Source organism: Gastrolobium bilobum, unplaced genomic scaffold (assembly GCF_033153095.1).
Source record: "Gastrolobium bilobum isolate Gb01-03AN ecotype WA unplaced genomic scaffold, APGP_CSIRO_Gbil_v1 utg2263, whole genome shotgun sequence".
Classification (NCBI taxonomy): Eukaryota; Viridiplantae; Streptophyta; class Magnoliopsida; order Fabales; family Fabaceae; genus Gastrolobium; species Gastrolobium bilobum.
The window spans coordinates 9,933-27,911 of record NW_026895158.1 but is presented as its reverse complement, the minus strand read 5'-3'; the positions used below and the strand labels follow the sequence as shown (position 1 = coordinate 27,911).

The 17,979-nt window shown below is 31.8% G+C and overlaps 2 protein-coding genes across 2 annotated transcripts; one reads left to right on the top strand and one right to left on the bottom strand.

The window, feature by feature from the left end:
- Positions 1-4,860: 4,860 nt before the first annotated feature.
- On the bottom strand, positions 4,861-9,502 carry LOC133296492 (novel plant SNARE 13-like). Its single transcript, XM_061495492.1, has 10 exons — positions 9,137-9,502; positions 7,872-7,964; positions 7,254-7,347; positions 6,900-6,937; positions 6,524-6,615; positions 6,152-6,231; positions 6,028-6,084; positions 5,844-5,936; positions 5,683-5,757; positions 4,861-5,329 (listed from the first exon to the last, which is right to left on the bottom strand). The coding sequence occupies exons 1-10, from the start codon at positions 9,211-9,213 to the stop codon at positions 5,225-5,227; spliced, it is 804 nt and encodes a 267-aa protein (XP_061351476.1). The 5' UTR covers positions 9,214-9,502; the 3' UTR covers positions 4,861-5,224.
- Positions 9,503-14,256: 4,754 nt separating this feature from the next.
- LOC133296419 (pyruvate dehydrogenase (acetyl-transferring) kinase, mitochondrial-like) lies at positions 14,257-16,257 on the top strand. Its single transcript, XM_061495400.1, has 6 exons — positions 14,257-14,499; positions 14,700-14,958; positions 15,099-15,279; positions 15,430-15,577; positions 15,847-16,060; positions 16,148-16,257. Exons 1-6 carry the CDS (start codon positions 14,257-14,259, stop codon positions 16,255-16,257), a joined length of 1,155 nt encoding a protein of 384 aa, XP_061351384.1.
- Positions 16,258-17,979: the final 1,722 nt, after the last annotated feature.

Genomic DNA, 17,979 nt, shown 5'->3' with positions numbered 1-17,979 from the left:
GTAGAATATAAAATTATTTTTTATAATTAAAAAAAAACATTAATAGCAATTGTGGCAAACAAAAAGAAATATCCATTCTTCAATAAGTAATTAACTTCATTTTATTATGTCTCTTCTTTCTTTTTTTCAAACATCAATTTTAGGGGTAAATTTTCAATATTCCTATATTATAAATAAATAAACTAATCTGTAATTAAGAGCATTAATATCATTGCATGAGACAAGTAATCAGTGTGATCTTGAAGAAATGGCAGAATGTAGATTTGTAAAAGAAAAAAGAGAGAGTTGAAAAGGTCAAATGAACAGACTGCACACCGAATAAGCATACAACAAAGTCATCGTTTTTGCAAATTTCGATATCATTGAATTGCGTAAATTACTAAAATTCATTTTAATCTCAATATTTATTGAGACTTTGTTATCCCATTCAGTAGGCTGGATAGTCAAGGAAACAGACTGGACACCATCTCAGTTTTCTGATAGCCCCATAATACCCCCCCCATTCTCCATGTTATCTTCCCTTCTTTTCCCCTATGGACCACTAAACTATAACTTTGAAACTGTGTTGAGTTAATTCTAGTTTCTATTTTCAACCTTTCTCTTCTTCCAAAGGGTATGGGAGAAAAATAAAAATAAAAATAAAAATTGAAGTACTTAATCACACACCCAATTAGGGATAAAATATTCTAAGATAAACACTATGTTGTAATGTGATGAACAACAATATATGGATGAGTGATGAGTAAAAGGGAAAGTAAGTCCCACAGACAGTGAAATAAATGGTTGTCATCCATGAACAATTAATATTCTGTTTAACTATCATATAAAACGTGAAACTTATGTTACAGAAAAATACTATAGATGCACAATGCAAGCAAGTGCTTTTTTATTTTATTTTTGTTATTCGAGTGCTTTTCTATATCCTTTTCTATATAGAAAAGGAAAAGAAAGCAGAAACTATTATTGATATATAGAAGATATGAAACATTTTCAAATTATTTATTCAGATGAGAAATAGTTATAATTCTTGAGCAGATGATAAATAATGAAGTTAGGAGTCTTATTTTGACGAGACACATTCCAAAAGCAGCTCAGCAAGACAATGACTGTTTATTAATTAAGAACCGCGTAGGTAGCATATGCGCTTGCATGATTGCATTGCCTAATGTTGATGGAACATTGCGTTACTTACTTGGATGCACGCATTATTATTCACAGCGTGTCCTCGCCCTTTGGATCATTGCTATATTGTATATCCCAAAATCAAATCATTGGCATGTGTGTGTATATGTGATCACCAATTTTGCACACACAAATTTTTTTATTTTTATTTTATATCAAGTGCTGCAGTTATTTTTCTTTTGTTTGAAAGGGTAGCAGAATATTATTTTAGGTTTTTATCACTTGAAATATATATTATCATAATTTCTTTTATATGAAATGTAAAGTATTACGTTGAAATGAATTATTCTTGTTATCAATAGTTAATTATATAAGAAAATCAAAAGTGAATATATATGAAGCATAATATGTTAATGAAAATAATAGTTAACTCTAGCTTAAACTAAGATATATAAAATATCTGCCTGCTCTCTCTAGAGTCTCGACTCGCAGTATACTCCTTCTCCCCCATTTTAGAAATAGGTATTTCTTCCAATATACACGCAAAATATACGGTATTGTTTTTCTCTCCTCTCTTTGTCTTTGTTTGGATGAGTTTTTTTTCTTCAAAATCTATTTTTTTTAAGAATAAAAACACTTCCCAAAAAACATCTATTTGAATATTTGTTTTTTAAAAAAAAACAGAAATAATAAAAATAGTCAAAAACTTGCTTTTTTTTAAAAAAAACTACATTTTTTTATTTTATTTTTTTGGTAAAAAAAAACTAAAAAATTTAGCTTTTAAAAAAAACTGAAGTCAAAAATTAAATATTTTTTAAAAAAATTAAATAGATTTAGCTTTTATAAAAAAGTATTTTTAAAATAAACAGGCATAAAAAAAAATTGGGAAGGCAATCCAAACAGGCTCTAAAAGAAAGTCAAATCACATAAAAGTGAGTGTTTTATTTGTTATTTAAAAAATATCAATATGATATTGACTGAAGTTAAAGGTAAATTTAATTAATAGTATTAAAATATGCGATAGGTATAGAATAATCGATATATAAGTTCCAAAGTTTGATCATTCAAAAAAAAAATAAAAAAAATCTCAAAGCCAATAACACATAGCTAGTTTCTTTTAACCATATTAACCAAACACTAGTTTGGTCCATGATCCATAAATAGTATTTCGAATTTCAAATCTTTAAATATAATTATTCCATGTCAAACGTTTTGGAACATAATGTTGAGATATAATATCGTAAACAAATTAAGCAAAGCGACAAAGTTAAAAAGCCATAAAAAATGTTCTCAAGAAGAAAATTAGCTTTATTCTTTTCTATATCTTATTACACATAATGGGTAAGCCAAGGAAGGAGGCATTTGGTTACAGCATATCCTCACAGATAACATAAACAAATGCAAAGGCTCGTCTTCTGCCGACAATTTCCCGTAGGTTTTTACAAGAAAGTAAAATCAGAGTCAACCTTTGAAGGACGTTTGCCTTCTAAGGTTAGATTTTCTCAGGAGTTAGATACATAAGGAAGAACTTAACTAAACTTTGTACTTTTATACACATAAATAAATAAATAAAGAGAAATGTGTGTGATTCATTTACTTGTTTAGCACAACTCAGATTCATTTTTACCCAAAGACAAAAAAACAAAACAAAAGCAAAAGCAAAAGTACCCTTTAATTATATTCTTGGCTTGTCTTGACCCTCTTAAACGGTCCTTCATGTCCTAAATTTATATTGCACCATATGCTATTGGGACCCAAAAAAGTTAAATATTCTTCATAGATGTAGATACACATATATAATTAACAAAGTTCCACACCAACACCACACATGCTTAATAAAATAACAAAAGGGGAAGTTTCCCACATTAGATTATGCCTTATCATAGACCTTCAAAGCAAACACCTTAATAAAATCCAACCCAACAAAACCCAAAAATAGACTAAAATATTATAGAAAGAACAATCATAATTGGATTATATGGTCTCCCAGCATAGATTTCATTTCAATTAAAAAGTGCCCATAATGGGACTATTGCAAATGATTTGTTCTTAGTCCATGAACAAGAATCTTTGATGTTGGAAGTGTGAGGCCAAGAGAAACTTTCCCAGGAACAGATCAGTTGGTGTACCTTGATCTATGTTCTATTCACATGAGATTTCAATTAATCATCTAACCCTTTAGGCTGGAATTTCTGGCTGGTGGGATATCAAAATCTGGATGTGGCTGTGGCGTTTGAGACATGTCCACATATTAATGTTAACTAGTGTTAGCACACACGCAACGTTGTGCATTCTGGTTTGCTGCTTCTGTTGCTTACGGATTGTGCTGCTTAGTAGTTGAAACTGCTTTGTCCGTTGAAGTTACACTTATGATATAGTTAGCTTAGCTGGTAATGTCAAGAAAGTTTTGTTCATCCATCCATTTTATATGTAATATTGGTAGTTTTTTAAATGTGTGTGCTAGCGTAGTATTATGAGATCCCTAACAGTTTACACGTTTTTGTTTAATAAGTAAGTATCCAGAGGTTGGCTCTGGTTCAGGGTTATAGATATAACTTCAATTTTTATGAGATACTCAATTACTTTATGCAGAGAATGTATCTTTTTCATAAATAGTTTACGCTAAGGATAGTAAGCATTTGTCATGAATCATGATGTTGACTAAAATCTCCTACCTAAAAATGGCAATTTGATGATTGGAAATATCTTTGAAGTTCAGTAAAATTACTAATTGTCAAATTAAATTGTTGAAGCCTACTTGTTTCTTCCATCCCGGATGCCTCAGAATCCATAAAAAAAGAAAAAAAAAAAGAAAAAAAAAAAGGACCCTATTTGTGCATATTTTAATCTTCTAAATTCATTGAAAGTTTTAGTTTATGAAAGTTTCAGTTAGCAATAGTTTATTTTGTTAAAGATAAATAGCATCAATTTAGCCTTTAAATTATGAAAAGATACATTAATTTAGTCTCTTAATATTAGAAAAATGTATAACACTATTTCAGTCTCTTAGTCATGACCCATAGGAAGATGACATTAATTTAGTCTATCAATAGTAGAAAATGACATTAATTTCGCTACTCAATCCTATGATGTGAGCACAAAAAAACGATTTTGTTGGCACTTTTCATGATTAAGAGACTAAATTAATGTCACATATCTTTTATGACCAAATTTATGTTGACTCAATATTTCAAAAATTAAATATAAATTTACTCTAAAATATATTAATCAAAAACTTTGTCAAGGTTATATTTAGATTATCAACATGAAGAAACAATTAGAATAATAATTAAAAATAAATACCTGTGTGTTTAATAGGTAGTATGCTATTCGGAGATTAATCATGGAGGCAGAAAGTATCCTAAAAGTTCGATTATCATGCCAGATTGTCTTCAGGTTAGTTGTTTCTTACATCGGCTAAGCCTGGAAAAGTTTTCTGCCATCACCAAACCCATTCTATAATTTTTTTTTATTTAATGTGACATAAATGGGCTGGATCAATCAATTCAAATAGATGAACGCGCCGTGGCAAGCCCAATAACCCATTACCATTGTCAGTAATTTGGAGTAGTTTATTGAGGTTAATAACCTTTTTTTAGAGAAGATTAATCATCAAACTTATCCACAAACGGATGTTAATAAATGAGAGGGGCAATCAGTTTCCAAAGGTATCGTATTGAACTAATGATTATAGTATCCAAAAAAAATAAAAAAATATGTAAGACTTAAAAAGGTCAAGGTAAAGAAAATTAATATGAACAGCTGCAAGCACAACTGAATAAATGTAATTTACAAAACCGATCCAGCAGTCAGTTTCGAATATATGCGTAGATTACACATCAAAATATAAGGGGGGGAGGGGAAACCATAAATCTCCTTTGAATTAGACATATACACCATTGGAATGTTACATAAAGAAACATGGCACTCAAAGCAAAGCAGAAAGGCTCTCGTGTGATTTACATAGAATCACAAACAGGATAAGCAAGATTTTTTAAATTTAAATAATTGAAGAGACCAAAATGATGCCTCCAGACAGCAATCCTCTACTTCGAAAAAGTTGGTAGGACTAGGATGGAGAAAACTCTTGTTCAAATAAGAATTAATCAAAATGTTCTCCAGTCCTTACATACAAAAGCCTCCTGGTGGGTGCTGGAGGAGCCAATCCTGGGATATCCCTGATATCTTTGTTGTGGGGATTCACAATCTGCGAAAAATAATACCGATTAATACAGAAGCATAGTATCAGCATTGTACACAAATATGAAACATTTAATAGCGAACAACGGAGCATCTGTTGGCAAGGTAATGCACATAAGCATTTCAACAGGCACTCACTAGTACGGATCATCATCCAATACAAGTTCTCGCAACCTTTTTTCAATGTTATATATTGTACTACTAAAGTAAATTGTTTAAAACATTTCATGTAAAAATGCTTCTTTCGAATAAATTCTCAGCATCTTGGTTTAACTAACTTTTAAAAAAAATATATATTACTTGAGAGGAAAACATATCCTGTCGACTTTGTGGAATTAATAGGTGAAATGAGCATGATACCTTCACGACAATAATGGCAATTACACCACAGACGATAAGGAACAGAAAAAGCATGATGCACTTGTCCGTAGCTACCTGATAATGGGGAAAGGCAATTTAGTTCCATGACACAGGTTTGAAGGAAAGTAAATAATGCATAGAAGCAAAGAAAATGAAGCAACCTGTCTACCAATCTCCTTAACAAGTTGGGAGGCCTTCTTAATTGAGAACTGAATTGAATCAAGCTCGTTAACAACACGGCCCATTTGTTCAGTCTGCATAATTTGAAAACAGAAATAAAGGTCAAATTTGTGATCACTTAGACTCTTCCCTTCGTATAGCATACTCAATGCAAATCAAACTTACTTGGCCCTTCAACGTAGCAGCAGTTTGGGTGCCCACTTCAACTGTTTGATATACAACCTACATTTGGACAGGGGTAAGAACAGAGGTCCAGGGGCAAGGGAGGTATAAGTCTGAAGTGACTCACCTGCTTAGATCTCTCAATAGCCTGATCAGTTTCATCCATTGTCTTCATCCCAGCATTGATAAGTTCTTGATTTGACATTTCTATAGGACATGCCAAATGAGCAATTTTGCTGAGATAAATCCGTTATTCACTACACAAAAAATCATAAAGCACACAAAGAATGCCCCAGTCCCCCAACCCCAAGAAGGATGTACCAACAAAAATGAAAGCCTGAAGATGCCATTACAAAAATTAGCACCCAAATACAATGCTTAGATTCTATATGGAGACTGGTCACGATAGAAGCACAAATATACAGTGAAATCAATTTCAGCGGTGAAGTGCTGCTATCATCTCATTGGTATCAGTTACAAATTCCATTGAACATTTTACCTGATGCCAATTGAACATTTTCTTCAGCTGTAGGTGCACTTGCTCCCATGTCAAAAAGTTCAACTTTTTTATTACCAAGGGTATTCATGTACCTGTTTATCATCCAAGTGTTGGTATTAATCCTCATTTCAAATAGCCCAAGGTATAAATTATAAAACTTTTATTTAGGAGTAAAAAACTATAAGAGAAGGAAATTAAATTTTGCTTTATTGGTTCTGCTAAAACCAACCATAAACATTTATCGCGAATTCATAATTTTGGAAATTGAATATGCCCCACAGGGGAAATTCGTATTAATCATCTGATTTGTTTCATAACCTTCAAAAGAACCAATCCTATGTTAAAGACCAAGATGGAAGTATATAGATGAACTTACGTTTTTCTCAATGCCACATATGAGTTTAGCTCCTTGATCTGCAAGAAAAATGTGTCTTAGCAAACATATAAGAGTTGGATGTTTATGTGCAAGGACATGCAATGCATAACAAACATACGGACAATCCTCTGACCATATGGAGATCCCTTTATTTGATGTCTTGACAATACCCAGAAAGAAAGTAAATGGCATTGCTTGCAAATTATTTATAAAGTTGTTCCACGTCAAAAACAGGATAAGCTGGAATGTCAATTCACAATACACAGAAGATCTTGCAGCCCTTCCAAACTTTGAAGAGGTAGATACTAGATTTCCAACATGAGCAAGAAAACAAGAAAGGTTCTGTGTACTGACCATTGATTGCTTTTCATCATTTAGTTGCTTGTTCACTTCTGGGGGATTTCTTCCCTCTTCATCTTTAATCTCACGATCAAACTCTTTTATCAACCTGAAACCATAATAGTAACGCTTCATATGCTAAGTATGCCAGTAACACATTCCAAAATCAAAATTACAAAATATGTCAAAATCAAAACAAATTTCACTTCTTTCAGCATTGACGTATAGAAAATCACATACTAATTCTACCTGTCAAATAAGAAGTCTGGAAAACACATAACTAGTATGATAAACTAGAACGTACATATGTAAAAAAAAATAAAAAAATCATAAAAATATTCAATATATAACAAGGTTCCATGTTTTCCACATTATCATCATTCAAACCCTAGAAAGTTAGCATGTGATGTAAATTCCATTACAGAACTCTTGTTTATGATATTAGTAGTAACAAACAAAATTTCCACCATGCCAGCCTATGAGAAGAAGAGAAGTGTGAAAGTTGATATTTTGAATAAAATCTGCATTTTCCTTTTCACTCAGATTTTTAAATTTTACCTCCTTCAGATTTCAGAGACCCAGAGTCACCAACAAGAGGTATCAAGATTGCAATTACATAAATGCACTACTTACCGCTTGCACTCCCTCATCTTTCCTGTGAGTTCTTCCAGCTGATTACTTTGTCTATTGGAATCTTTAATCTTATCCAGCTTCTGGAAGCCATTTCTGGATGCAAATGGTGAATATATCAAAAGAAATATATTAATGAAGGAAGAATAACATAATATCCATCAGAAGATTCAGCTCATCACTGAGTGAAAGAGGGTAACCAAGGTCAGAGGCAGTTATATACACAGTTTCAAGAAATGAGAAATAAATCAATGTGACCAGAAAAATGCATATACTAGTAGTGAATAAAAACATGCAATGTTGATCCTAGCAACTGAGTCTCGCTATCCTTTGAATTCCAGATGAAAATTTTTCCGCAGAATATAAATGAGCCCCTTATATAGAATAATATAATTCCATGCGGATTTACGTCATTCTAAACATACACATCATCATGAACATCCTGCAATCGTATGTAACTATTGAAAGTTGAAAAAAAATAAAATTGCATGACTATACCACCCAAAATATTTCAGAGTTCAAAATGATCAGTATGAAGAATAAGGACATGCAATTGATGAGATTAATGGCACGCATTAAGGGGCATCTCCTCTGTGGCGTAATAAATATTTTTTGCAAACCCTTAGTTCAAAATGATTTTGGATAGTCAGACACATACTGATCATTTTAAATAAGCTGCAACATTTAGTCTTTCAAGTATAACATGCAAACAAGTAACAACCAACTTTTAGTCTGCACTAAGCACACTTACAATCAGGTGGTTTCTTCAATACAACCATGACTATTCATATCAAGTGGCATCGAAGACAGGCCTTCTTGTGGTTGAACTACTAACCTCCCAGTATCATCCTATTTCCACCACAGCCACACTCATTTTATCAACTACTGTCCTCCCATAGTTATTTAGCCAACTTTGTTTCTTTAGAAACAAAATAAAAACCTAAATTTTCAAATATCCCTAAACCTAAAGGTCAAACAACACAAAGTCTGAACTTACTCAAGAATTGAAAGGACATCCGCATGCGACCTACCACTCAAATTGAACAAAATTACATTTCAGAGGGTAAACCCCCAATGTCAACAAACATAAAATCATGACCTCTTGTAATACCAATATAATTTATTATCAATCACATCCCAAACATGCTACAAGTTTTTTTTTTCTCTCCTTTGAAAGTGGCATTCATCACAACGAATACAATCAAACATGACACACAAATACGGAATCAAAACAATAAAAATATTAGAGAGGGAATGATAATGCATACGCGAGGGCTCGAAAGTTGTCGCGAATTTCACCGTGGATCTGCTCGAGCTGAGGGGTCATCTGCAAGTTGGTGGCCATGGCTGCCGGAGATTAAGTCTGCCCCCAAAATCCCGGCAAAAGAAAAAAAAAACGAATAGCGGAGAGAAACCCTAGGTCGTTGTTGACAGAGGATGATGATGATGATGATGATGATGATGATGCATAGTTGTTTGTTTTAACGGAAAGGAATGGAAAATTGAGAATTAGAAGGAGAATGTGGCAATTTTTGGATCAATTTGAATAATATTGCATTGCGTGGAAGTAAGAGAACGAGAAAGGTTAGAACAACACAACAGAATGCAAGTTGGCTTCTACCTGTGCTCTGAAAAAGTTGAGAGAAGAGAGAGAGAGAGACAGAATCGCTGTCACAAAACAAATTTATTTATTATTTATATGATACTTAAGAATCAATTAATGTTACTACTTATATGATACTATCAATCACTTAGATCGATTATGTTGATTTAACAGTTATATTTATTTTCATCTTTGTATGGTTACGATTTCTCATATTTAATACTTTATATTTATTTTTACATTTGTATGGTTATGATTTTCACATTAAATATGAAAAATCATAATCATACAAAGATGAAAATAAATATAACTGTTGGATCAATATAATTGATCTAACGATGAAATTGATTGGTAGTAACACTAATTAATTGTTATAATATTGTGCCCCTATTTACATTTATAACTTTTTTACTTACGATCTCTTATAATTATTAGGTGTGATTCAATAAATTATAATCGTCTAATTGAAAAAAATTATTAATTAAGATTTGATTATTAGATATTGTAAATATAAATTTTTTTATGGGTTCATTTTTATTGCAGTAGAACTTGAATTTAAAACGACTTCGTTTTGAGACGAAAATAAAAATATTTTTATAATTATAATTTATTTTAGAGTTATAATAATATTTCTTATTAAACTTTTTTGAAATATTATAAATTTTTAATTCAAAACGACGTTGTTTTAAGTATAAATATAAATAACTTATCTACGTTCACTATATAAACTTTAAATTCTTTTTCTATTTATTATTTCTTTTTCCTCTAAATTCTTTGTTATTATTAAGCGATAAAATTAAAGAAATTTTAAATTTTAAAATTAAAAGAATGTGTGTGATGATGTGCAAACCCCTCACAACGCGGGAAAGTTTTGTTTTCATTAAAATGTTCTTATCGCGCTAAATTTTGCGTTCACAATGCTGACTAATGAACAATTTTTCTTTTAAAAAAAAAAAAAATCTTTTAGAGATGTAAAATTGTGAAAATATTAGAGGATAATCAAATTAGAAATTAGAAGTCAGAAATAGTTGTAGTTGAGGTTGGTGCGTTTTTAGAAGAAAGATAATTTGGTTGTTATGAACTGAAACTTGTGATGCAATAAAAAACGGAGAAATTGATGATTTTGGTGGGTGGCGGCTCAAGAACACAGGTGTTGAAGTGGAATGCGCTGTCTCTTAGTTACTCTTTTGTCTTGTCTTGTCTTGTCTTGTGTGTTATGCAATTCACGTTATGTCAATCAAGATATGTATTTTACTATTTAATTTTTTTTTACCCATTTAATGTCTATACAAGTGTTTGTAAAGTCATATAAATTTTTAACATTAAAATTTAACTCTTCGCGTATTTCTAAATGATTCAATCTTATAAAAATGGAGAATGAGTTTGTTATGCTACAGAAAAATTTTATAACTTGTTGCTGATACATAGAAAGTCGTGCCAATCACTTTTATTTTTTTATTTTTAAAAAAAATGATAGGTCCCATGTCAGTTTCAATCTATAACATGATGAGAATTTTTTTCTGTACCATAATATCTATAAATCTCTATAAAAATTGTATACTTGAACTTGATATGAATAAATATTTTTTAATTTCATGAATATAGAATTACAAACTAATGAGATTCTATGAATCCTCATCATTAATTCTATTATTTTTTTAATAAAAATCTAAATGTCTATATAGACATAGATATAATACATTAAAATCAGGTTGATCCGATCATTGCATTGAAAACCAACGCTTGGGTGTGAATTGATAATGACATGACTTTTCAAATATTGTCATGTTTTAGGTGGTATGATCATATATTTTTCTTTTAACATATATCCCAAAATATTAATATCAGCATAGTTATTAATATCGTGTGATACACGATATGATTCACAATCACAAAGATACATATTGTGGGATATATCGAAAAGAAGTTTATATCGGACAATACGATATTGTATCATACAATACGTATCATATATCGTACGATTTGAAAATTAAATTAAAATTCATAATTTTAATATAAAAAATTAAGATTTTGATTTATAATTTAAATTAAAAAATATAAAAATATTATTAATAATAAGGAAAGAAATAATTTTATTTGTAATTTAAACTCAAAAAATACTCTGAAAATTTTATATTAATAAAGGAAATAATTAAATATATATTTTAATATATATTTTTAAAAAATATTATATTTTTGTATCTTACGATTCGATACGATTCACGAGATACACGATACAAAAAAGTAATTAAACACTACACAATACGTATTATAATTCAACAACTTTAATTATGAGACAATATTAGAGGTTAAATTGCAAATTTTGATTCTTTATAGTAAAATCAATGAGATTGATGTTAACAACTCCATAATTTGTTATATATGTCCATGTATATTACAACGACAGTAGTTAATTTTTTAATTGACAAAACACAACTCTGTATTTTATCATCTAAAATGTTTCTTATTTTAAGAAGCCAAATTCATCATATGTTATGAATATAATATAAAATTATTGATGTGGTTTTATTTAATAGTTTAAGTTTTTTTTTGGAGAGTTTGTTGTATGATATGATATTATAGCTTATATGACTAAGTGGTCTAGAATTCCATCATTGTTGTCGTCCTTATTCTTTTAATAAATAAATATGATGAAATTTCTTAGCAAATGCTAAATAGGTCTCTGTATTGTTCATTACTTCATTATTTAAGTTCAAATTTTTTTATCGTGAGCAGACATATTAAAAAAGAAATATAAAATTATTCATATATTATATTTAATAACTTAAATTTTTGAGAGAATTGATTGTATGAAATGATATTAACATCTTAATTATTGTTGCAATTAGAAAGCCCTCCAAGCAACAATTAAAATCTTAGTTGGTAATTAAGGGTAAAAATAGATCATACCACATATAATGCCCAACTTATTTTCAAATTATCTTGACCCAACTAACTTTTCGATAAAGTCAAGTTTAAACTTTTAAAGGGGCTTATTTAAATAAGTAAGGTGTAGACTTTTTAAAAAATATTTACTTGATTTATCAATTAATCAGTGGCGGAATCATAAGAAAAACTCAATCAGTGCCAAAAGATCCAACCAAATAGAATTCAGTAACTGTCAAAATTATATTATTTTTAAAAACTCATCCAATGCTAAGGTTGTACCATAAATTTTTAAAAAAATCTGTATCATTTTTAAAAATTAGCTATCAACTGGCTCCCCCATTGCAACTAATATATTTATTTATTACTTAGATATATAATTAAGATTTTACAATACTTTCATAATTTATTAATTATATAATACTATAACATATTAATTTTATTTAAGGTTATGTAGTTTTAAAAGTAAAAAAAAAAAAAGAAATTCTTAACTTATTCAAAAGCTTTCATGTAATGTATGTTCTTAAATAGGCTTTTAAGATAGACAAAACTTTTATTATGTATATTCATAAAAACATACGCTTATCCTTTTTTTTATTTCAATACAATAAATAAATATTGCCTTGATTCTCACGTGACACTTGCACCCCAAAGCCCCCTCTTCACCACCAACACCACATCTAGGGATGTTCATCAACCGATCCAAATCGATTCAAACGACGGTGACCGAATCGAAAAATCGACAACCGAACAAATCAAAAATCGAAAAAAAGTCGCAACTTTTAATTGGATTGAATCGGTTTTCGGATTGCTTAATAAAAACCGATCTAATCCAAACCGATCCAATATATTAATTTTTCTCTACTTACTTTGGTCTTTCTTCAATTATAATCCAAAAATTTCTAAACCTAAGATCCATTAACCCATCAACTAAACCCAAAAAAAAACCTATTCACATCTCATCAATAAAATTTCATTTGCGCAGAGTTTCATATCTCATTGCCCCCAAAAAAACTATAAACTATATTATCGTTTACTGATGCTTTTGTATTTCAATTTTTTTTTACAAAGTCAATATATATATAAAAGATGTTATTTGCCTGAAACAAATTTTAGAATTTTCAAAAAATCGAAAACGGATCCAATCCAAACCGAAAAAAATTGGATCGGATCGGATTTGAAAAAAAGTCCAAACAGAATGGATGATTACATGGTCAAACCGAAGAAATTGGATCGGATAATTTTTGCTTCTAAAACCGATCCAATCCAATCCAGACCGCGAACACCCCTAAGGTTCACATCCAAATAAAAAATAATTATCATTAAATGAAAAAAAAATCATGAAAGCAATGGTGCACATCAAATCAAGAAAGAAGGGTCTTGTGCAAAAACATTTACTTGTGATTTTCCAACGTAAGGAAATGTCAAAAAAAAAAGGTACACAAGTAGGCTTAGGAATGTTGGTGAAAGGGGTCAACGCAGTAAGAGAGCAGTAATCGAAACAAAGACTTATTATTATCTTGACACGTGTAAGAAACCAATAATTCTCCACGTGTCAACAACACCCTGTTATGCAATTGATCCCAAAGAACACATCACAGAGCACGTCAATTTTTAAAAAGCTTGAACCTTTGTCATCAATTTTACAGTTAAAAACCAACCCCACTTGTCCTTTTCTGTCTATGCGGAAAACCATGTTCTGGGTCGCGTCAGTTTCCCTCTCTCTCTCCACAAATTGGGGGACGGTTATATCGGTGTTGTGTTGTTATTGTTTTAATCTATATAACTAATGTATGTTTGGCTTTCTCACACTGTGTTCCTCGCTTTGGTTTCGGTTTTTATGTGGGGGTGATTTTGTTACATTCTGTGGGTTGTTGGCTCTAGAGATAGAAGTGAGGCATGGCGGCTAAGATTAAGAAAGTGTTGGAACCATTGATGGAGGAGGTGAACCGATGGGGTTGTTTGAAGCAGACTGGGGTGAGCTTGAGGTACATGATAGAGTTTGGTTCCACACCCATTCCCAAGAATTTGCTCATTTCTTCTCAGTTCCTTTACAGGGAGCTTCCTATTAGGATTGCTAGGAGAGTCATTGAGCTTGAGAATCTCCCATATGGCTTATCTCATAAGCCTCCCGTTTTGAAGGTATGTATGAATCTCCCATACTACTAGTTTACGATGCCCTTGGAGTGATGTAGGTTTCAGTGATGTGCATTAAGGCAATCTTATTAGCAAAGATAAGGGAGAAGGACTTGCTTTAAAGTTAACTTGTGGTTTTGCAAGTCTTTATTGATTATTGAACTTTTGTCCTGCACTTTTTTTTCTTTTTCTTTTTATATTTATAGGTTAGAGATTGGTACTTGGATTCTTTCTGTGATCTTAGATCTTTCCCTGAGATCAAGAATATGAATGATGAGAAAGAATTCACTGAAATGATTAAGTTCATCAAGGTGAGACACAACAATGTAGTACCTACCATGGCCCTTGGTGTTCAGCAGTTGAAGCAAGGTATGAATGGGAAGATTGTTTACAAGGATCCTGATGAGATAGATCAGTTTCTTGATCGCTTTTACATGTCAAGAATTGGAATCCGTATGCTTATTGGTTAGTTCTGAAAACACTCTGCCTGCCATCTAAAAGACTAATCAGTTTGTTTGTTCCAAAATTTGGCTATTTAAATCCTTCTGGGGGAGGTCTAAACTCTAAATTCGTTGTATGTGTTTTTTCATTTTGATGGGATTCAGGGCAACATGTTGAGTTGCACAATCCCTATCCTCTTCCCAATTGTGTAGGTTGTATTCATACAAGATTGTCTCCCATGGATGTGGCATGGAATGCCAGTGAGGATGCACGTGCTATGTGTTATCGTGAATATGGCAGTGCCCCAGATGTACATATTTATGGGGATCCTAATTTTATTTTTCCGTGAGTAACAACCTTCACCCTTCTATGACTTCATTTGCTTTTGTTTTTCCAGAGAACCCTTCTTGTTTATTGTGCTAGGAATGGTTATCTTGTTAGAACTTATCTTATAGGTGTGTAGTTCTCTTTGATTCTGTTATGTTTCCTCAACAGGTACGTTCCAGCTCACTTGCATCTTATGATATTTGAGTTGGTTAAGAACTCACTGCGTGCAGTCCAAGACCGTTTTATGGATTCTGACAAGATTGCTTCTCCCATTAGAATAATAGTTGCTGATGGAATAGAGGATGTTACCATAAAGGTACTTAGTTTCATTAACTTTTAAGGAGAGCTCCATGGTACCCCTTTGTTGTGGTACCTCTTGTTCTGTTAGCAGTGTTATTGATTGATAGATGATTGTTAAACAAATTCCAATGGTCAATAATGCAGGAGGTACCACACAAAGCTCAAACTTTTAAAGTATAGTTACTAGTTTTTGGAGTTATCCTTTTTCTGGGATTTTTGGCCTTTCATTGTGGCATTTTTACTTGCTATAAAAAAGATGCTTTGTTTATCTAAATAACATGGTAGGTCTCAGACGAGGGAGGTGGAGTACCAAGAAGTGGTCTTCCAAAAATATTTACATATCTCTACAGTACAGCTAGAAACCAATTGGATGAACATTCAGATCTTGGAATAGCTGATAATGTAACAATGGCTGGATATGGTCATGGGCTTCCTGTTTGCCGCTTGTATGCTAGGTATTTTGGCGGTGATCTTCAAGTAATCTCTATGGAAGGATATGGTAAGTAAACCATAACTAATATCACGCTTGATTCACAATATTTTTCATTTAGATTTCCTTCCAACGTTTTTACTGTTGTACTTGCAGCATGGCAACTTTTTGTTTCTCTTCTAAAATGTTTCCAATATTGTACGGCTTTTGAATTATTGAATTTGATTGCACTATTATGTGCTACAGCTGTGTCAGCGGCTGAATGATTCATTCAGGTAGAAAGAAAAACAAAAAATACCAAAACGATTGGGTGGAAATTTGTTTACAAGACGCTTTCTTTCTCCAAAGGAAGAGAATGAAATATATTTTTTCCTTTATATAGAGACAGGGAGATTGAATCTAACAATAAGATGAATTAAATGTTTGGATGATAATAATTCATTTCCTAGTCTTCGACCCCCTTAATCACTGATATTGAGAGATGAAAGCTAGGGGAGCGAATGAGATTAGATACCCCATAATTCTAGCCGTAAACAATGGATACTAGGCATTATGCATATAAACTCGTGCAATGTTGTAGCTAACGTGTTAAGTATCCCGCTTAAGGAGTACATTAGCAAGTATGAAACTCACGAACTTTTGAGGGCCCAAACAAACAATGGAGCAAATGGTTTAATTCGATGCAAAACGAAGAATCTTACCAGAGCTTGGCATGCCACAAATCCTCTTGAAAGAGAGTGATGCCTTCACGAACGTGGACACAGGTAGTGCATGGTTATCACCAGCTCATGCCGTAAAGTGTTGGGTTAAGTCGTGCAACAAGCGCAACCCTTGTGTCTAGATGCCAATGTTGAGTTTGAAACCCTGAGCAGATTATCAATGATAAGCTGGAGGAAGGTGAAGATGATATCAAGTCATTATGCCCTTATTCCTTGCAACATACGTGCTACAATGGTCAAGATCAAGGATCGCAATCTTGTGAGGGGGAGCAAACTCTGAAAACCAATCCTCAATCATTGGCATTGTGCATATCAACCTGTGCAATGCTGTAGCTAACGCGTTAAGTATCCCACTTGGGGAGTACGTTAGCAAGAATGAAACTCACGAACTTTCGAGGGCTCACACAAGCAATGGAGCAAGTGGTTTAATTTGATGCAAAATAAAGAATCTTACCAGAGCTTGACATGCCACAAATCCTCTTGAAAGAGAGTGGTGCCTTCAGGAACGCTAACAAAGGTAGTGCATGGTTATCATCAGCTCATGTCGTAAAGTGTTGGGTTAAGCCGTGCAACAAGCACAACCAGCGTGTCTGGGTGAAAATGTTGAGTTTGAAATCGGAGCATATTGCCAATGATAAGCCGGAGAAAGGTCAGGATGATGTCAATTAATGATTTTGGACATTGATATTAATTATTGATTTATTATTGAAAACTTTATTGTCTTTTGACATTTATTATTTGAATTGAGTCTTTCAAATGATATTAATTAATAATTTTTCATTGATTAAACCTTTAAATTGGAAATTGTTGAACGAGATTGAGTGATGTTATTATATGGTTTCATCACAAACGATCTGTTTGCCTCGCAATGACCTGATAGAGAAATCCCAATTCATTAGACCTTTCCATATAATCAAATAGTAAGCCCCAACCAAGGGCATCATATTGTTTGAGTGATTGAACGAATCTTCCTTCTCCTCTCGGTTGAGACTCCTTTCCTTTCTTTAAACTCCAATTCATATTTTGCATAAAGAAATCTCTTATCAACTATAAAAACAAGATTCATTTTGATAATATCTAAGGAATTCCATAATTTGGGGAATTGGTAAAGGTATTTTGATTAAAAAAAAAAAGATTTATTGTTTCTCATTTTATAAAAGAGAAATTTATCTCCTACACACACATAAAAGTGTGTGGAGTTTATGTTTTCTCTCTACTTCTCATTTAGACTCACATAGACCCTATATACTTTTATGTATGTGTAGGAGA

Bases quoted from the DNA above. Each gene is read 5' to 3' on its own strand.
- LOC133296492 (XM_061495492.1), bottom strand. From the start codon at position 9,213: ATGGCCACCAACTTGCAGATGACCCCTCAGCTCGAGCAGATCCACGGT. The intron at 7,965-9,136 runs GTATGCATTATC...ATTTGCATCCAG, and splicing joins GACAACTTTCGAGCCCTCGC to AAATGGCTTCCAGAAGCTGG. The intron at 6,232-6,523 runs GTAAAATGTTCA...CATGTCCTATAG, and splicing joins AAATGTTCAATTGGCATCAG to AAATGTCAAATCAAGAACTT.
- LOC133296419 (XM_061495400.1), top strand. From the start codon at position 14,257: ATGGCGGCTAAGATTAAGAAAGTGTTGGAACCATTGATGGAGGAGGTG. The intron at 14,959-15,098 runs GTTAGTTCTGAA...GATGGGATTCAG, and splicing joins TGGAATCCGTATGCTTATTG to GGCAACATGTTGAGTTGCAC. The intron at 16,061-16,147 runs GTAAGTAAACCA...TTGTACTTGCAG, and splicing joins AATCTCTATGGAAGGATATG to CATGGCAACTTTTTGTTTCT.